The 21,463-nt window shown below is 37.5% G+C and overlaps 1 protein-coding gene across 1 annotated transcript in view; it reads right to left on the bottom strand.

The window, feature by feature from the left end:
- Positions 1-21,463, bottom strand: part of Ttn (titin) — a 271,496-nt gene that overhangs the window by 98,749 nt on the left and 151,284 nt on the right. Inside the window, exons 170-194 of the mRNA XM_051184409.1 lie at positions 20,740-20,853; positions 19,239-19,307; positions 16,819-16,899; positions 15,863-15,937; positions 15,082-15,171; positions 14,627-14,689; positions 14,249-14,338; positions 12,711-12,758; positions 11,912-12,313; positions 11,491-11,769; positions 10,717-10,992; positions 10,272-10,411; positions 9,867-9,993; positions 9,496-9,759; positions 8,902-9,168; positions 8,490-8,753; positions 8,254-8,393; positions 7,981-8,107; positions 7,565-7,831; positions 7,176-7,442; positions 6,078-6,344; positions 5,847-5,986; positions 5,333-5,459; positions 4,385-4,527; positions 749-872 (exon numbers count right to left, since the gene is read on the bottom strand). Coding sequence (XP_051040366.1) covers positions 749-872; positions 4,385-4,527; positions 5,333-5,459; positions 5,847-5,986; positions 6,078-6,344; positions 7,176-7,442; positions 7,565-7,831; positions 7,981-8,107; positions 8,254-8,393; positions 8,490-8,753; positions 8,902-9,168; positions 9,496-9,759; positions 9,867-9,993; positions 10,272-10,411; positions 10,717-10,992; positions 11,491-11,769; positions 11,912-12,313; positions 12,711-12,758; positions 14,249-14,338; positions 14,627-14,689; positions 15,082-15,171; positions 15,863-15,937; positions 16,819-16,899; positions 19,239-19,307; positions 20,740-20,853 — 4,251 coding nt within the window. The remainder of the gene's footprint in view (positions 1-748; positions 873-4,384; positions 4,528-5,332; positions 5,460-5,846; positions 5,987-6,077; positions 6,345-7,175; positions 7,443-7,564; positions 7,832-7,980; positions 8,108-8,253; positions 8,394-8,489; positions 8,754-8,901; positions 9,169-9,495; positions 9,760-9,866; positions 9,994-10,271; positions 10,412-10,716; positions 10,993-11,490; positions 11,770-11,911; positions 12,314-12,710; positions 12,759-14,248; positions 14,339-14,626; positions 14,690-15,081; positions 15,172-15,862; positions 15,938-16,818; positions 16,900-19,238; positions 19,308-20,739; positions 20,854-21,463) is intronic.

Raw genomic sequence — 21,463 nt, 5'->3', positions numbered from 1 at the left:
GAGCTCCAGAACTTTTTCTAATTCCCTCTGGCATTTCTGGAGCTGCTTCTGGTCTAAGCTTACTCATTTGTGAAGCTATTTTTCATTTAGATTGTTTCCTTAAATAATGATGTTTTATCATTATTCATACACAGGAAAAAAAAACTTTCTATGATTTTTCCCTTCCCACAGGCTAGCCTGGAAACTCATTACGTAGACCAGGCTGGTTTCAAACTTGTGGCAATCCCTCTGCCTCCATCTCTTGAGTGTGAGGCTTACAAGAGAAATAATTATAAAATAAGTTATGAAACATAAAGGAAAAATGGCTAACACTATTTCATAAAAGGAGTTGATAATTATTTTACCATTTGTTTTTGGAACTAGTGAAAAATAAAACAATAACATAAGAAGAGAAAGAGTATGCAAAACACACATTTGTTTTTTCTTCTGAGACAAGTTTTCTCTCTGCAGCCATGACTGTCCTGGAATTTACTCTGTAGACCAGGGTGGTTTTAAACTCACAGAGATCTGCCTGCCTCTGCCTCCTGAGTGCTGGGCTTAAAGGTGTCAGCATTGCCTCACCATTAAAAAAAAAAAAAAAAAAAAAAAAAAAAAACCTTTATTTTGTTATGCCAAATTCTAAAATTAGACTTCTGGATACTTGATTTTTAATGATCTGTGGTATTCTTGCACAAGGACAATTAAGAGGTTGCATTATTTATGATTCTCTTTCATTATATGTGTATTTAGAAATAAGCTGTGCAATTACCTTTCACAAAGAGATTGGCCTGAGTTTTGAAATCCTTTGCTGTCAGTTGAACTTCTCCTGCATCTTCTAGCTTCACATCCCTCAGGGTGAGCGTGTGAACTCTTCCTTCTGAACGTGTCACCACCTAGTTGAGTTTTAAAAGAGTACAGATAACAAATAAATGAAATAGCCACCTAGAATACAGGTTCCTTAATTCACTTAAACTATATAAGAGTGTTACCCATATTGATTTATAATCATATATGTTGAATGTATATATGTGTGTATATATATGTATATATATATGTATATATGTATAGAATTTTAAAGTGAATTCAACCTATATTTTCAAAACTTTTAGCCTTTCTTAGTTACCATTATATAAATATGAGGTAACACACCAATTTCTATTTACGACTTTGTGAAAATACATGTAATTATAAATATATATGCATTTCTGTTTTGCTTTGGGTTTCTGTGCGGAAAGAATTTAGAGAAGCTAAAAGTGAAAGAAAAAATGATTGGCTACTGTAAGCTGAAAGTTTTTTTCTGAAAGAAAATCGTGTGTTCTAATGGGAAGGTAATTATGTAAATACAAAGTACCATTCTTCTCACATTTACTTTAGTAATTAAATTTACTTTGCAAATTAATGTGATCCATGATTAATTTGTACATTTTTTAAATTTTGCTATCAACTTTCTTTGATGTTGACTCTTCCTTCTTCCTGTGTTTGAGCATGAGATGTGCGAAAATCAGATATCATTGGGGTTGTTACAAGTAGAATCATTCTGGAGTAATGATTGGGGTTTATATAGTTCTAGAACCTAAGATTCCTCAGGAGCTCTACTCTGTCACTGAGATTGGTTTTGATATTGCTTAAGTGTCCTCTTACAGTTAAGAATTACATCAACTCTTTCCTGATGAAACTATTTGTATTTATTTTGCTAGAAGTAAAAGAAAGAATAAGGAATACAGTTTCACTGAAACATAAAACAAAAACAGTAATAAAGAACAATACATAGCTAGGAGCCAGTAGTTAAGATTTATCCTAGGTACTTAGCTGCTACTTACTTAAGGAGGTAGGATCTGAATGAGTCTTTTAAAAAATGTCTGACTATGAATTTTGAAGTGACTTATGGCCACTTAAAAGGAACTTTAGTTTCTAACATATACACATACACATAATTTCTATTAATATATTGACTTGCCATCTGAATTATTCTGAGAAATCAATAGGATATTCTCTGTCACTGGATGTATTATCCAGAATATAGTGGGTTTTCAATAAATGGCTTATGAAGACCATAGTCAGTATTTTGATTATGTTCAAATAAAAAGAAAGCAAAAAAGGAAATACAATAGATGGAAAAAGAAAGCAACAACATGAATGCCAAATATTTTTGGTAGAATATAAAGTGATAATACTAATAGCTATTCTTGATTGATTTATAATGAAGCATACTTACTGGTAGAACAGACAGCACTACCAAGCTGTTAAAAGTTAAATACAAAATTACCAAAAGCCTCTGAGAATGTAGCATTTAGCCATTTTTACTTGGCCAAAGGGGAGAAAAACCAAAAATGAAAGAAAAATATAGTTTATTTACAAAACGCTGCCTTTCAGTTTCCCATGTCTGTAAATGGTTTTGTCTGTTTGTCTGTTGGTGTACTCCCTTAGCCTAGAGGCAGGACGGAGGGCCTAGACCCTACTCCAAATGACTTGACAGACTTTGATGATCCTTCCTGGAAGGCATCACCCTCCCTGTGGAGTGGGGGGAGGATGGGACAGGAGGGGAGCTTGGGTGGGGAATGGGAGGGAGAGGGAACTGGGATCGATATAGAAAAATAATTAAAAAATTTAAAAAAGATTTTTTTTTTTTACAAAAAGTGTAGATAAAAAGGCTTGAGTTAAAATGACAAGAACAATTTATGCTAATAGGCTTAATTTAATCAAACCTATAAACTGTATTAAGTGAACATGCTGCTTTGCAGTTAGTCCTTAAATTCTTTTTGAAAAGAGACATTTAAGAGGTACAAGATCAAATTCGTAGAAGGATTACTATTTTGGGAGGTGCAGGGACGGATTAACATTCCTATGCAAGGGACACACTGAGCAGCCCTCTGGCTCCAGTGGTCCCACCCTTCCTAACCCTAGGAAAAAATGTAAGGATGATAATAGATTTTCCCCTTTGAGTATAACAAATGCAAGACTTTTAGGAACTACATTTTAAGTTGAAATAGTAGAGTTTTTGCATTAGAATGGAGAGTCATCTTTCTTTTCTAATAAAAGTTCCTAGTTTGACCCCCAAGTAAGAAAAAAACTGCACAACACTGAATAGGAAAAAAAGTTGTACACATTAAAACAAGAAACTTGAGATGAACCCAGCACCTGGTTCAGTATTTAGAAGACTCTGTTGTAAGAGAAGTTTTTTTTTGCTGTGTAAATTAATTCTCATGCTGTAATTGGAATGTTCTGCTGCCTGTTTTAGTTGGTAATAATGGAAACCAAAGGTCTTAGTCCTGTGCTGGGCAGAATTTACCTACCAGATGACTGCTACCAGGCTATGACTTAGTCATCTGGTAGAATACTATTTTAAAATCTGTTTTCAAACATCTACGTGAAGGCAATGTGCTCTAGTACTTTAGTCTCCTCGTGAGACTAACTCACCTTCTAATGACATATTTTTGAGTCTTCAGATTTTGATGTGTATAGAAGTTTTACATATGGTCAGTATCATTTCTGGAATATTGGGTAACGTGAAAGCCACAGAACAATGAAATGTCCTGTTTCTGTGTTTTGTTTTTCAAGAAATAAAAATGCATGGCAAATTTTCAGGCTCATTTGAGTATCACCTCTACACAGTACAGGGATTGTATAAATTTAATTTCCTGGCCTAGACTCAGGAGGTACAGAATACACAGATCAATTTAGGCCTATCTGAGAAAATGGTTCAGTTTTCACTTTTGGGTGTAATGTTCAGCCTCAGATATATTAGGAAAAACTAAGGTGGTTTACCCAAACTTCTCAAAAGTTTATTCACTTACACACAGGGATCTCAGCAGCCTTCCTCCCCCGCCCCCCTTCCACCAGCTGCACTTTAAATAGTACTCTTGCATTCCAGAATTTGCAAAGCCCAAAGCACTTGAGTGTTAAAAATAGCCTTGAAGAAATGCTAGAAGAGAAAATCTGCTCTGAAGTTCTCTCTCCGTCTCTGTCAACTGCCTGAAATGGAGTTCCAGTCTCCTCTTAATCTGGTCGTATGCAGAAGGCTAGATAACACAGGAGGAGCCTCTGGGCAGGGCTGTTGCTGAGAACCCAGTTAGAAAGCCCCTTTTCTCTCTCCTTCTTGTCATCACTCCCGCATGCTAGCCTTGACGGCTAATGCGCACTTGCCTTTTTTTTTTTTTTTCCTTTTCCAGGAAAACTACAACCTGATCATATTTAAAAGTGTTATTTCTATTTTAGTAAAACACTATCAGGCTAAACCTAATGAAAACTTGAAAACTCCATAGTACAGTTTCAGAGGAAACCAAGTTAGAGGCAGGAGAAATGCAAAGGCTGTGGAGGGGACATCAGACAGAACAAGCCAAGGACAGTGAAAGTGACCCTAAGGGAGAGAGGCAGAGCGGCGACTGCGTGTCCTCCCACTTTTTACCTTATCATCAGGCTCCAGTTTCTTTCCTTTGAGGTACCATTCCACTGGAATATCTTCATAAGAGAGCTCACAGTCAAAGGTGGCTGTTTCCCCTGCAGTCACCGTGACATCCTTTAGAGGCCTCAGAAGACCAATTATTCGTGCTTTTCGAGAGGAAAGAAAATGCCTTGTATTACTCATTTTGTAAATCCCCAAGAATAAGTAGATTTAATTCTTCATTTCCATGGTTGTTCATGCAGGAAAGGCTGCAAGACTGGCTGCTGTTTTAACTCCCATTTGTGCGTGGCCCCATGGTGCTGAGAAGGGGAGAGCAGGCAGCCAAAGAGCTGGTGTTTGTAGGAGCCCCTTCTTCAGGATATACAAGGTCAGCAAGAAATCTGGGCTGCATCTGTCTCTCTGCCAGGCGTCAAGTTCCTCCTGCTACATAAGGTATGTGACCTCCAAAATAACTAAGGCTCTGATTGGGAGAGACAAGGGGTCCTCGGCTTCACAGCCTGTCCATGTCCATCAACCACTTTGCACCTTCCAAAAATGGGAACCTAAATTTTCTGCCTCCCTTCTCGAGTTGAAAATGCCTACACAGCAAAGGTATTCTCCGTAGGGCTACCATTGGATAGTCACTTGAGCGATATGATTTTTTAAGAATTTTTAATTTTCAGTTCTTACTGTATGTTTATCTGTTTTGAATGAAAGGATTGCTAGAGCAGGAAAAAAAACTAACTTTATTTTTTACTGTTGTTCAAAGTCACTAAAAATGTCAAGACTTTAGAATTTGAAGGACTTTTATATCAGAAGGTCCAAAAATAGAAGAAAGCCAGTTTTTATACACATATAGTATTTTATAATCTCAATTTCATATGAATCCATTTTCTATGAAAGTATAGAGTAAATTTTTTTTTTTTTTTTTTTTTTTTTTTTTTTTTTTTAGCGAAAACACATAATACTTACGCTTAACTCGGAGGTGAGCACTGGATTTGACATTGGCAGCTTGGAAATCTACACCACCAGTCTGGTCCAGGCGGCAGTTGTGTAAAATAAGAACATGTATCTTGCCTTCTTCTTTGATTTCACATTCCTGTGCCAAAGAAGAGAGAGTAGTGTTGAGCCTTTTTCCATGGCTATATAATATAATTTATAGAAAAGATACCACAAATGAATGGTACACACTTTATGTATGAAATACAGCTCCCAGGTACTAGCAGGAGTATCATTTCTTTTAGCTGCATAATTCTGAACTAGCTGCATTATAGAATACATATACCCCATACTGTGCTGGGCAAGAATCAATATAAAAATGATCTTCTTAGCCCATTCATAGACCCTAACATCTCTTTGGCTACAGGCTCCATACAGAATTTGATACCATGTTTTAAATGCCCCACATGCACTCTGACTTTTCGTCTGTCCTTTTCCATTTCACACTATCCCTCTTAAGTGCTGACAGGTTCAGAAATAGCCATACAGGTGTTTGGAGCAGCGCCTCTCCCTTGAGTTTCCAGTTGGCATGGATATCATCTTCAGAGATTTCGGTTTCAAAGCGTGCTGTCTCGGTCTCCATCACCTCAACACTGTACAGGGGTCGCACCAGTTTAATTTCCCGATCTGGAAAAATGAAGGGTCAGCATGTGCCATTAGTCTCTGCCAGAGAGGACTCCCATGGTGGCTAGCAGGAGACTCATGGTTATTTCCTTACCCTCAATGTCAAGCTTGCCGGAGGTCTGGTCTGTCCCACAGTCACAGGTGTACTGGCCAATATCGGATTTCAAGGCTTTCTTGAGGATCAGCATCCTCTTCTTGCCGTCAGCCTTAATAACAACATTTTTCGACGGCTTTATTTCCTTCCCGTCCTTAAACCATTTCACAGGTGCATCTGCTTTGCTGATTTCACACTGAAGAACCACTTCGTCCTTCTCTACACCCGTGTAATCTTGAAGCTTCCCTGTGAAGTATGGGTCTCCCTCTGCGGGTGAAGATAAGTAGAGAACTGTTACCTACCTAGAGAGCTGGGGATCCCTGAGCAGATGCAGTGGTATCTCACAGAGACCCAAGTGAGCTTTAGAATAGTACCACATCATCATTTAGCATCTTTAGTTTCTAAGTGTTAGGAAGAGAGTCAGTACACAGGATGTATCACAACTCAGAACTGTCTGCTTTCACTTTTACCTCCTCTGTTTGGACTTTTAAAAGAATTATCAGTAGCTTTAAAGACACATGCAGTTGAGCTTTTGAACGTGCATGCCCCTTCACCACTTTTCTAGTCTTTCAAATTCTTATCCACTTGTATCAGGTCCGGAACCTTCAGATTTGTATCATCCCACCTCCCCTAATCTATCAACAGTTTTCCATGGGAGTGTCTTTATATATTAGATGTTATGAATGGATTTTCTCATAGAAAGGACCAATGAGAATAATGCGATTTGCTAAATTCTTTTGGCCTCTCTCTGTAGAAAATTGAAAGGCTACAATTCTGAAATAATTTTGATGAAGGAAGGAGAAAGTATCTATGCATTCTTTATACAACAAGCCAGTTTCAATCTGATTTTGGCTATTTTGTGGGCCTAAGGGAATGATGATCACCTCACATTTTCTGTATTTTGGGGTAAATGTATTTTATAAAAACACTTGGCAATGCATGTAGTGGTTTCTTAGGCACATTTCCATGCAGTGTTACACTCACAAGGCTATTTCATATCACACACACACACACACACACACACACACACACACACACACACACACCACTTTTCTGTTGAATTTAATGTGATATAATTCAGTTGTAAGAAATGCCTACCCAGCACGGTGAGTTTAGCTTCTGAACTTATCCCCATAGCCTCCACTTTAATTTGGGAGGTGTCATCAATAGACAGGTCTTTGAACGTGATAGAGTGCGTTTTCCCTTCATCATGCATGGAGACACGCTTGCTGGTGTGCAGGCGCTGGTCATTCTTGAACCAGCTCACTGGGATGTTGTCATGGGACAGCTCTACAGTAAACACAGCACTTTCCCTCTCTTTGGCTGTCACATCCTTGAGTGGGGTTAGGAATTTGAGTCGGATTCCTGTCAAAGAAAACCCAACTCATCGTTTCCATCACTTTAGCAAGGACATGTAAAATTAAATACAAAAATATCTAATTCTATCTAATTCTATATTTTTGTTCTGTAGAACAAAAATAATGTACCTTCAATGATCAGTTTGCCACTGGTACGTTTATCCTCAGCTTCAAACATGTATTTGGCTTCATCTTCAAAAGCAGCTGACTTTATCACCAATGAATGCCTGGTGCCATCCTTGATGAGTTCAAACCTATCATCACCTGTGATTTCCTGGGTTCCTTTCAGCCAGCGGAAGGTTTTGGGCTCCCTAGATACTTCGCACTCAAATTTAGCCTCATCTTTCTCGAAGACTTTGACGTCGCTGAGCGGCGTGATGAAAATGAGCGGCAGTTCTGAAAGGGATGCCGGAGCAGACCACATCAGAGCATGTGTGCTTTCACGGCCCGCCGAGCCCCCACCACCACCACCCCAGCGGCAACTCCATTTCTTAGCAGGGACCCTTGCATAGAAAATACTACGAAGTGTCCGCATGCACAGCTACCTTTCACTTTCAGGTTGGCTGCTGATTTGGCATTGGCAGCCTGGAAGGAAACCTCCCCAGTCATATCCAGCTGACAGTTATAAAGAACCAGGACGTGTTTCTTCCCATCCTCGATGATTTCACAGTCCTATGAAGAGTGAACACAGACAGTATTTATTTATACATACTGGACTTCTTGCATGTCACCAAGGAATTATACTTTTGGGGGATGGGGATCTGAACAAAACAAGCGGCCCCCAGTCCTATCTGACTGTCTTTGTTGTGGTCACTTACAGGAGAAGCAGTCAAAGGCTCCCCCTTCAACTTCCACTGGCCGTGCACGTCAGGCTCCGACAGTTCAATCTCAAAGCGGGCTGTTTCACCCACGAACACTTCCACGCCGTACAGCGGCTTTTCCACTTTGATGAGTCGAGCTGAAAAGTATAGCCAAAGTTCTGTGAGTGGGACCGAGCCGAGTACACTGCAGCCTCTGAGATGGGAAAATTTAAACTTGGGCGGGGGGAACTCACCCTCAACAGTGACATTGGCCTTGGTGGTGTCTGTGCCACAGTCGCACACATATTCGCCTTTATCTTTAAGCTCCGCCTTCTTGATCTTCAAGATGCGGCGCAGGCCGTCTGTCTTAACGGAATGTTTGGGTGAAGGCACGATCTCCTCCCCGTCTTTGAACCACTTCACTGGCACGTCTTTACTCACTTCACACTTCAGGATGATCTCATCCTTCTCAACGCCAGTCTTGTCGTGTAATTTCACAGTGAAGTAGGGATCGGCCTCTGCCAGAGACACCCAGAATGTCATCAGAAACAAAACAAAACAAAACAAAACAAAAAACAAAACAAAACAAAAAACAAAACAAAACAAAAAACCGCCTGAGGGTGGAGATAACATATTGCTACCCATTCGGGAGCTGCTCCCACTTACCCAAGACCTTCAGATTGGCTGTGGAGCTGAGGTTCTTCACTTGAGCTTTGATCTGTGAGATGTCATCCAGTGTCACCTCTCTCATTTCCAGTTTGTAAGTTTTTCCTTCAGAGGACATGAGCACCGTCCTGGTTGTGTGCAGCTTGACATCGTTTTTGAACCAGATTACATGCATTTTTTCGTGAGAGAGCTCACAAACAAAAGTTGCTGTTTCACCCTCTTTTACGGTTTGATCTTCCAGAGGTGATATGAACTTCAGTCTTATGCCTGGAGTGCAAGCAGGTAACACATTCAGGAACACAGGTCACTACAGAACGATCCTGCTCTATTCTGTGTGGGTAAAATGCAGCCACCTCATGAGGCATTTATTTGTTCTTTTTAGATGGGATTTTTCTTCATTTTAAAAGTACTTAACACTTGTTTTGTGTATGTGTGTGTGTGTGGGGGTAGTGTGTGTATATTATACTGAAGGTAAAGTAGTAGAGTCACTTGGCATTAATTGCTAGCTCTTAGAACTTGGTATCGTGTTTTTAATCAGAAAAGCAAATGAGGACACCTACAGCCTGGATTTATATATAACTGACGGGCTGTTACCTGTCACAAATAACTGTGCTGACGTCTTCTTGCCCTCCACCTCTGCAGTATAGACCCCTTCATCATCAAACTGAGAGTCATTGATGACAAGAATATGTTTCTTTCCATCAGCAATGATATCAAATTTGTCAGATGCCTTGATTATATCAGGCCCTTTAGACCATATGACATTTGCCTCTCGGGTGAGGACACACTCAAAGCGAGCCTGTCGCTTCTCTGGGACAGTCACATCCTTCAGGGGTATGGCAAAGTCAAGTTCGATTTCTGCAAATCAATAGTAAATAAATAAGTAAATAAATGTAGAGATGTTTCAGATGCGGAGGAAGGGGAAATGAAGCTGAGCACACTCCTTGGGTTCTAAAGCCTTGTACCTTTGACTGTCAAAATGGCTGTTGTGACCGCATTGCAAGCCTGGTAGAGGACTTCACCAGCTTGGTCCAGTTTTACTTTATGCAAAGTTAAGAAGCGTTTTCCACCTTCAGCTTTGATTTCACAAGTCTGAAAGAAAAACAAAACACAACTTTCATAAGTATTTGCATGAGATGAAGTCCCTAGAAAAATATTCCTGATATAGGTTTCTATCAAGCATCAAACAATACACTAATGAACATATGAGCAAAACATGGCCAAATTTTGTTCAAGTTGTTCACTAAGGATGCATTAAACACTTCCCCTTTTTTGATAGCCCACTGCTATTAAACGAAGCCTGCATATCCAACTTAAATGAGGCTGTAGTGATCTCACATGGCTGGTAACTTCCAGTGGGAAGTACTCACAGGCGAGGGTCGCAGAAGCTCTCCCTTCAGCTTCCACTCCCCAGGGATGTCTTGCTCTGAGATTTCTGCATCAAAGCTGGCACTTTCCTTCTCATAAATGGTGACATCTTCTATTGGCTTAAGCAGTTCAACATCACGCTCTGGATGTTGAGATAAAGGAACACAATGCTTTAGACAATATAGCCATACATCACTTTTTAAAATTAAGAATTTCATACATGCATATAATGTTTTGATCAAATCCACCCTGATTTCTCCCTCCCCTCCAACTCTTTCCTACTCCTTTTCCCTCCCAATATCATGTGATTACTCTTAAAAAAAAAAAAAAAAAAAACAAAACCAAAAACACCACGGAGTCACCTATTGCTACCTCTGTGTGCCTGGGTGTGGGTTCATCTACTAGTTCACTTTTGTATTTTGGGGGTGACAGGTAAGATTCTTATACCTCCAAGCGTCAGCTTTGCTGGGTATCTTTTCCCTTCAATCTCTATCGCATACTCATCAATATCTTCTGGCATAGCATTCTTAATTTTGAGAATGAGATGGTTTCCCTCTTTCAATATCTCAGTTTTGTCATTTGGTTCCATGGGGATCTCATCATATCCTTTGAACCACTTAAAATTTGGTGTGTCCTTGGCGATGTCACAGGTGAAGACAGCCGTCCCCTTGGGCTTTACATGCTGGTCTCGAATAGGTTTCACCAGCCACTCTCTAATGATTTCTGTTGGAAACAAAGGGAGGAAGAATGAATGGGTTCTTTGGGAAATTGAGTAATAGAAAAATTCATGAAACTGGATATAATTAATTTATGAGATGCTGATATTCCCCCTTTTAAATAAGGTATCAATGGCACTTCTGGTATTCAGATGTTGGGAAACAGTTATTCTGTTTTATTAGCATAAAATGAACAATTTAATAACAAAGAACTAGCATATATAGTCATATATGAGTAAGTTACTATATACTGTATGCATTATAAACTATTACTAGACTTTTTAGTTCTTTGTGACATTTTAACAAGATAAAATATTTATATCTTTGCTATATATATGTGTGTATATATATATGTGTGTATATATATACATATATATATATATACATATATATATATATATATATATATATATATATATATTAGATGTATGTCTCACATTGTTGCCTACAGAGGTCTCAAATTCATGTGCTCAAGCAACCCTCTCACCTCTGCCTCACTACTCACCTACTACTTTCACACAGGAAGAACATTCCAGGTTGTTGGCATTTTCCACAGTTACAGTGTATGTCCCAGCATCAGTATCATCTGCGTCATTGATGGTCAAGGCCCGCATCAAGCCAATGACACCTGGCACAATCCTGCCTGGTTTCTCTACCACGATCTTGCCATCTTTCCTCCAGACCACATCTCGCTCTTTGTTCAACTCACAACTCAAGTACAATGGCTGTCCCTTGACCACAGTGACTTCTTCTTCCAGTGTTTTCACAAAACGAACAGGAAGTTCTGTGAAGAATTGCAATCAAATACATTTAACGTTTTCAATGAAATAAAACTCAAGAGATTTTGTCTGAAAGTACAACGAATATTGCTACTGAGGTCTGTCTTCTAAAATTTAATATAGCTCATGTGCAGAATGGGGAGTTACCTTCTACAATGAGCTTGGCTGTGGAGGTCTTTTCTTTATTTCCCAAACGTAGCACACAGGTGTATTCACCAGCATCAGAAAGTTGAACATCAATGATATGCAGCTTTCTGTCTTTACCATCTGCGATGAATCTGTGCTTTGGGCTCTCACGGATGTTGCTACCATCCTTCATCCAGGTTGTAATGGCAGTGGATGGGGAGACCAAACATTCAAAGATGGCAGAAGAGCCCACAGACTCTGCCTCTGTCAAGACGATGTCTTTAATTTCTTTCACAAATTTCAGGGGCACAGCCTTCAGTTGGTAGGTGAATGGGGCTTCATCAGGAGGTTTCTCCCCACCACTTCCTGGTCTGAGTTTTTTCCTTTCTGCTTCAATTGGTGAGGGAGTCTTTTTGGCAACACCTAGTTCAAAGCAAAGTGGAAAGTTAACTGGGCATCTCCATAGGCATCATGACATGATGAGATGTAAGACAGGACTAGAGACTGGCCAATTGGAAGGTCAGACAAGAAGATGAAAAAGCCCTGAGCACTAACAGGCACACTTCATTTTCTCAAGTTCCAGTTCTATGTGTAGAATATCCAGATTGATGTATAACTTATTATAAATAAATGTATATGAATGAAAAATCAAGATACAAATTCATCATGATAAAGTTTATTTTGTATTCATAATAGCTACTTGAATAATACTAATAGCAATGTCAGAAATAAAGGTCATAAAATTTGAAAACATTGCCCCTTGAGTGTAAAGCTTGGAAGTTCACAAGGCACAGTGTTACCACAGGAACATGGAACTCACCTTTGATGGGACCTTTTGGCTTGGCTGCTTCATCCTTAGGCTTGGCTTCTGAAATTAAAAAGATAAGCATTTGTGCAATTTTCATACTTATTCCACTCTCATCAGGAAACTATGTGGGGTGAGTCATGTTTTTTGTTATATACACTAACACATAAAGAGAAAGCAGTTTCATTTATATGGCTTCTACAGAGAATTCTTTGGAATTTCTAAGAACACAGATTCTAAAATCAATGTAACTCGATTAAATTGTCAGGTTAAATTGTCAACAGATTTAGGACTAAAAGAATTCTTTTAGAGGCTGGAATCAAGATCATTGGTCAAGTGTCTGCTAGCATGTACAAGGCCTGGAGTCCATTAATTATAACTAATAATTAATAAAAATAAAACTTTTGGTAGTTACCATTATTCTCTTATCATATCTGGAGGGCTCACTACTGATCTGTGAAAAAGGGTTTTGCCCTTGCTTAGATATAGACATTTAATATGTTGATTATATGAACCAAAGAAATTAAGTTGATTATATTTTCCCCAGTAATGGGAAAAGGCTCAGAAATGACCAAAAGTCCTTTTTGTTGTTTTTGGTATATAAATTGAGTAGACATAAATTCAGAAAAGACTAAGGATATTAGCCCAGGAAGAGTTATTACCTTTTTCTAAATAATGTTGAATCATGATTAAATGTAGCATAAATATTAATAATTAAACTGTATTGAAAAGAACATCCTATATCCCTCCCATTAAACACAACCAAAATGCAAATAGTTGTGGGTAACTTAAAATAAAAATTTAAAGGGACTTAGCAACTTGTCACAGATTAACCATTTCAAATGTGTATAATGATAGCAATCACACGTCCAGTTAGGTTTAGTTTTAAAATTATTACCTAATGACAAAATACTGAAGAGTTCAAATATTGGAAGAAGGTATCTTAAGTTTGAACTTAAGATGGCTATACTGTTTAGTACATTTAAAAATTACTATTGATTCAAATCCATCTATAGACATAAAGGCTGAAAAGAGAGTATAGCCCTATTCTCTTTTCTGTAATATTGTGGTAAATATGCCTTATATAAAAACACAAACATTTCCATTTTAAGTATACAACCACTTACATTAAACATATTCATAAAGTTTTGAAACCATCAGTATTTATTTGTCAAACTTGTATTATATCAATATTGTGTGTGTATGTGTGCGCGCGTGCACGCGCTTTTTAATGAGCAAAGTTTGCTATAGGACACAATGGTATGATTTGTTCCATGAGATTCCCATTTGCGTTCCCTGAGAGAGTTTTCTCCTCGAATTTATCCCCACTAAATATCCATTAGTTAATCTCAAAAGAATTTGAAAGAAATAATGCCTGCAGGACTGCACAATACAATTAAAACAATATACATCCACTGGGTAACATACTATTAGGTGGAGTATATAATGTAAGAGTTTACCACACACCCCTGAACTTGACAGGATGCTCAAACTTTAATCCAGTGGGAAGCTACCCTGAGAAGCAAGCAAAGAGAGAACTACAGGATACCAACCTGCTTTCTTGCCCACCACCGGTGCTGTCACCGGGGCAGCGATGGGAGTGGGTGCAGGCTCCATGGGTGGTGGTTTCATGGTTTTCACCTCTGTGGAGAGAAGACACCCACTGTATTAATGCATCCACTTCTCACCTCCTATAACAACCTTTTAGTAGCCTGTTGCTTTTCATGATGAACTCTTCAAATAGCTAGTTTTTCTGAAAACACTATCTAAACATATTGAGATATCAGAGATCGTTGAAGCACAATGATTTTCATGTAATATATATCACTTTTAATCTCAAAATCTATTTCTTTTACCTTTGTTTTGCATTTGCTATCTGTTATTGTAGTGGAGCTTGAAGAAAAGCTTGCCCTGAGAATAAGCTTACTTACCTGGTTCAGGCTTTGGCTTCGGTTCAGGTCCAGGGAGAGGTATTGCTGGCTTAATTTCAGGAACTAAAATAAGTCACAGAAATAATCAGGTTATCATAATACTTCATAAGTCCTTCACAAAGTCAAAATCATAAATAAGCAAATTTAATGTACACGAGGATACTAGGATGCATTTATCAAATGTTTATACATAGATGGCTATCAAATCAAATATTTGATCTAAACATATTTCATGTTCAACATAATACTTAAAAATTTGATTGGATTTGAAGTTGTCATTAAGCTCATTACTCATCCCTAGTATTATTTTTCAAGTCACAATTATTAGCAAATTGCATAGAAATGATGAAGAAAATAGGATACCCGTGATGACTGGTCACAATGTCAGTATAATGACACTGTAATGCTGTGTTGATGCATTCTTAGAGACAACCAAGAATGTGTCAGAATTATACCTTTGGTTGGTTCTGGAACTTTCCTTTCCTTTGGTGTAGGCTCTGGAGGAGCTTCAACTTCTTCAACAGCTTTTGGAGGGGGTTGTGGTACTTTAAGGAAAGAGGGTCATTGTTCAGGGTTAGTTTAGAAAGCAGGTTATCTGAAAACTCAGACTGAACAATTATTTCTCAAAAATGCTACTGATGGATTTTCTATAATCATATGTTATAGACCAGTTTCTGCCTTCTTCTCATGACTGTGCTTCCGGCATCCCTTCCTTCCTTCCTTGCTTCCTTGCTTGCTTCCTTCCTTCCTTCTTCTTTCTATTCCATCTACTTGGCCCCAACTTCTGATATCTCCCCACTTCTAAACCAATTCCACTAAAGTCTTAACGGGACACATCAATCTACTTTGAGAACACCCTCCCATGAATATATTCCATAGCCAACAAGATGATCTCAGTCAATGCCATGAGGAGAGCTTACATGGCAAAGTAATAACAACATTAATGATAATAAAGTATGGGGAAATTCATGAATAGATCTGGAAGTTATTAATACCAGTAAGAATAGATGCTATACTTGTTTCTAGCCAAAAGACCAGGAAGTGTTTGTACTTGGAAATTATTGTAAAATGTTGAAACAGAAAGCAGACAATGGAACATATACATTACAGACAGATGGAATATGAAGCTATGTTTATGCTGAACTTTGCGTATGTTTACAAAATAAACCTTTTGCTACATGTTCACTTTGTTGAAAGGGAATTTCTTAAATTTTCATTTATGAAAATGATTCCTACCTTCTGGTTTTTTAACTTTTTCTACTTTTTTGGGTTCTACTTTAGGTTCTTCTTCTTCGGGCCTCTTTCTTAGAACTTAAAAGACAAAAAGGTTTATATGTAAACCAAGCTGAGTGAATGAACATTTTGAAAAAGCTTGATGAACACAGATAATGTACAATGCAAGGACAATGAAAAGCATGCAAGCTGGCACTGTGGGAAATTAGCATTTACATGAAAATCCTTTTATTTCCCACATCCCCCAAATCAAAATATGTTGTGTTAATTCATATTAGACTTAGAAACACTTCATATATCTCTAGATACTATGCTCAGAGACAACTATGGGGCAAAATGGCTCAAATAAAAGTAATAAATTATTTGAATAGCAACAAATTCTAATAATTAAACATAATTTATTGACAAATACTTAAATAAAAATTAGTTTAGTGCAGAAATCTAAAGTGATGTAGCTCAGAAATCAGTAATTCCATTTGAAGACAAGGTTAGAATCCAATCTTTCATGAGTATATTGCATCTATTTTTTTTATACTTAGTAAGGAATGTTTAGTTTTATAAAAAGTGCTATTAGTTGTGGTGCTCTCATATCATACTGAAATTGAATAAATTTAGGCTTGAGTAGTTAAGTATACAGTATTTTAAAGGTTGAGTATATTTTATTTCACAATTTGGTTATGAAAAATTACACCGTTGGTCACTGTTGTTAGGATATTGTCAGTTTAGTTATACCTGTTAACATTATCAATTTCAAAATACTATGAATGCTCACAAAATATCTACCTAATCTTTACAAAGACTAAGAAAGGATAAGCTTTAATTTTTAATGGAACCATATTCAAAGTTTGATGGACAATCTAACTAAAATAAAATCCAGGGGCAGAAGTATTTTGTGAGCTTTCAGGCCAGTCTGATTTGCAAGCCATTGAAACTGGCATCCCAGGAGAGAAGTACTATACCGCTTTTCAGGACCACCTCCTCTTTTGGCTGGGGCTTAGGCTCAGGAAGTAATTTGCGAACTTTCTTTTCAGCTGTAGGCACTTAAAAGGATATGATTTCAAATTTGGTGTGGATTCACATAAAAATAGAATTTCAGTAAGAAAAATGACTATTCAAATCAGTTAACTAGAGTGTGTCAAGGAACAATTTCTGTTGCACATAAATTTAAAGAATTTAAAAGTAAATGATAGACTTGAAATTCTTTGCTCCACAAACATGCATACAATCTTATGGAAGTTCATTTATACTGACTGCAAATCTACCTGTTTTAGTGAGTATTGAACCTGTTGGTCTATAATGATTATATGAATCTTTCCCCAAAATGCAAGGCTTCTCCACAATCTTTGCTCCAATCTGTAGTTGTTTTAATTGCCCACATCCACAGTGGTGCTGCCCTGACCAACATATACACATGATGAAGGCAGGAGTTACTGCCATGCCATTGCCTCATCTTTACCATTGGTGGGAAAAGAAAACTAAAGAATGGGCTATGAACCTTGATTACAAAGAAAGACCGTATTTCACTTTCTGAACAAAAGTGTACTTTTGAAAGGTTTCCTTTAAAGCAAAATTAAAATTAGAGGATTATCTGACTTCAAAGCTGGTGTTAGAAGCTAAATTATTCATGAATAAGACAATCTTTCTGAGTGTAAATAAAAATGAGCAAGGAATTATAAATATCTTCTTGCTTCTACAGTGAACACCAAGCACAGGGATGATACCATGTTGTAGACTAGACTGTGTTGCTGTTATTCTGCGTAGAGCTAAAGTGATGTAGCTCAGAAATCAGTAATTCCATTTGAAGACAAGGTTAGAATCCAATCTTTCATGAGTATATTGCATCTATTTTTTTTATACTTAGTAAGGAATGTTTAGTTTTATAAAAAGTGCTATTAGTTGTGGTGCTCTCATATCATACTGAAATTGAATAAATTTAGGCTTGAGTACAGAGTACAGAGACAATACCGAAACAGAATTCAATGATCAGTGAACCACTTTGAAGCTATTCCTTTGGGTGTGCAGTTTTGCTCAATCAAAATAAATCTGCGTTTCTTAGATATTTCTATAAAATTTCCTGTCTGGTGCCCCTAAGCAGTTTATTGATTTTGTTTTAATGTGATAAAGCTCATCTTGCTTAAATATTACTTCAAAATCCCAAACACAAAGAGGCAAATATATACTTCATATAAAATAATCATGTTTGATACAGTCAATGTTTGAAGTAAAATTTTCAGCTGAACATTAAAAATTTTAACTGTGATAAATTATACTGATCTCAGTTACTATTTGTGACTATCAGTATTTTTAATGCAAAACTATTTTCATTGATTGGGACTATATGGTAATGTAAGTTGAAATGGCAAAAATATATATTTCTTTATACAATACACATAATGACAGTTTTTAATACATTTATCCCTACTTTTAGTTTATTTTTAATATATTGATGTTTGAGACTCATTCCTTATTGTGGCTATTGCCTTTTAAAGAAACCATGTTATTACATAAAAATTAATTTTTAATAATTTATAAGATTAATAATTTAATTGACTAAAATTATTTACAAGCTCCATTTTATGAATTGGGGAATGTATGCTCATACAGGTGATTATTCTCAAATTCCACCATGACCCGGAACATATTTGATTTCTGGGTTGGGATGTGTTGGTTACCAAATCTCTGCTACCCATAAACTTATTAGAAATACTTTATTTTTAGTTGATATTTTTCAGATTTGTATGGTTTTCTTATTTTTATGGATTACATAGGAAGGGAAAAGAGTAATCAAAGGAAAAATCACATTGGAAAATAACCCGCAGTGATAATGGTATTTCCCTAAAGCTCTGTGCACCTGGGAGAATGTCTCAGGTTAGTGAGAAGATTGTGGTGGGCAAGTGAGGGGCAATGGCACCACCCCCTAGGGCTTGCCCAACAGTATGCCAGGGGATAAGATGATATAACTTGCAGTGCTTTTCACACAGATTAAAATGCTGATGTCTAGGCAAATCCCCAAAGCGTATTACTACTGTTCAGCATTTTGACCTAAGATGTCCCCTGATATCAATTTCATCTAACTAGTAGAGTTTGCTGTTATATGGCTTTAAAAAATGCAAGTAGACATATGGAGATGAAAGACACAGAGAACAGATGCATCCACATGATGTATGAAATTGATGGAAGACATAGGAAGCACCCAACACTCATGAGCCAGGATCATAGAAGCCACAAAAGTACAAGAGATGAATGAAACTATTCTACTTTCCTGATCATTAAGAAAAGTTGGGGAGGGTTTGGACGAACACTCTATGGCAATACAAAGAGAGCATGGAGTCAGACGGAGAGGTGGCCTTGCATGCGGCTCTGCTAGCCTGTGAGATACCTTTCAGTGGTGCAGGCTCCACTTTTTCCACAACCTCAGGCTTTTCGGGAACTTTCTTCTTTGAAACAGCTTTAAAGAATTTTAAAGAATATATTTTCATTACTTGTATATTTAATCTGAAGCAAATTATTATTATTATTACTGCAAGAATTAAAGCCAAGCTTCTCTTAGAGCCAGAAAGCCTTAATAACAGCCAAGAATAGCCACCAAGGATGTTCAGAAGGAAGCCCAGAAGCCAGGAGAACAAAGAGCAGCTTTGTTCCATGGTTGTGTTGTATATAAGGAGCAAGCGAGAAAGAAGAGAATCTCTGTTCTTCGCAAGAAGACATTTTACACCAAGGGAAATGTATTCAAATATGTGTCCCCCCCAAACCAGTAATAAACAGCTACGTCAGTCAGAGGAGCCTGCTTCTCTGCCTGTTACCTAAAAACCAAGGCGGTTTGAACAGGGCAAAAATTGCCAAAAGTAATTCTGGAAGATTCTGGCTCTGTACATGTATAAATATGTGTAATAAAATTCCTTATATAAGATTATATCTGAACATTTCAGATTATAAACTATAACATTGCCAGCAAAGATAGCTTTAAAAAAAATGAAAAGTGGGGGATGGGGTGGGAGGGTGGTTGGGGGGGATGGGAGGGAAGGAGTGAGGAAGAGAGTGATAGAGGGAAGGAGAGAGAGGGAACTGGGACTGATATGTAAAATAAGAAAAAATAAAATAAAAGAACAAAAATAAAAATAAAAATTGCATGTATGTTTACTATATAAAACACATGATCAGAAAATGTACTTATTAAATTTAAGATATTAAATAATATTGTATTACTTCAAAGGAAAGTAAAACAGAAAGAATGAAGGCAGTTTGATAATGAGGAGCCAGATACCCAATGTATTAAGAACCACACTCCCTAGCTACACTGAGAACCCTGTAGACAACTACTGGGTTTCTACCAGGCTAATAAAAACAAAGCGGGAAAGCAGCAGGGATGTGTTGTTCATATACTTTTTCATGGTATATGGACACCAGCTATTGATTACCACAAATATACTACATATATTTAAAAGAACATGCTGTTATTTAAGAGCCAAGGTTTGATTTCTACACAAATTCAGTCACTTCAATGTTAAAAGTATGTTTCAAAGACTTTTAGACATTCCACATGCTTACAACCAAGATAGGAACAGCAATCAGCCTTTCTAACAAAAAGACCTTCCTTCCCATCCCACATGGAAAGTTAGTTGGGTGGCCTCTGCATTCAGATGTCAAGGATGCTGTTCACTGAATTGTCTCACATTTGGGGCAGCAGGCATAGCTTCATATCAAAACCTAGGACCACCCCTGGAGTAGTCGAGACATACATCCCTATGTGATTCCTACAGCATGGCCAGGTCTGGACATACGCACTGCCGGCAGCAATACATTTCTTGAAAGCAACATTCCCATAGGCCAACTAGAAGTTTGAAGCAGATTAACAAGTCACTGGAAGCAGCAATTAGTACCTTTAAGTTGGAATAGTTTCTCCTTCACATCTTCCTTAGGTGGAGAAGGAGCAGGTGCTGGGGGTCTTGGTTTGAGCTTTGGTTTCTCGATAACCTTCTTCTCAGGCTCAGGTTCTTGAAAGAGTATTGCAGAAGTGTTAGTACATGCAAATATTAATTAGAATGTGTATATGCAGTATATGTGATAGGAATTTAAATATGTATGAAGCAAAACTGTATTTTGACATGTGTTATCAGTGTCCTAACATAAAACATAAAATATCAACACTGTGCACATAGGTGATGACATACATAATAAAGATGAAGAGAATGAGCCATATTTACATTACATAGATAACATTACAGGACAACATAAGAATAGATGCACACACAATATTTTTTACATAGAGATGGAAGGACCTTCTATATAGATAATACAAACATATACAGGCCAAGATGAAGAGTATGATGGTGAAGATTTAAGTTCAGCTAACTGGATACCTTGCACTGGGGTTTCTTCTGGCTCTGGTTCAGGTTCAGGTTCAGGTTCTTCAGTTTGGATAAACTTTTCAATTTCACGTTCTTTAAAGAATGTCAACAAAAGGTGTAAGATTGCAACATAAAGGTGTTCACACAGACATACAAAAATTTCATACAAAGAGTCACAAAACATAGACATACCATCCTTGCAAGGTGTTTGCCAGAAAAGAGGGAGATTTGGAGATTTACATTTCCTTTTTCTATT

This window comes from Phodopus roborovskii, unplaced genomic scaffold (genome assembly GCF_943737965.1).
Source record: "Phodopus roborovskii unplaced genomic scaffold, PHOROB, whole genome shotgun sequence".
Lineage (NCBI taxonomy): Eukaryota > Metazoa > Chordata > Mammalia > Rodentia > Cricetidae > Phodopus > Phodopus roborovskii.
The sequence above is the reverse complement of the archived record's forward strand: the minus strand, read 5'-3'. Positions and strand labels throughout refer to the sequence as shown.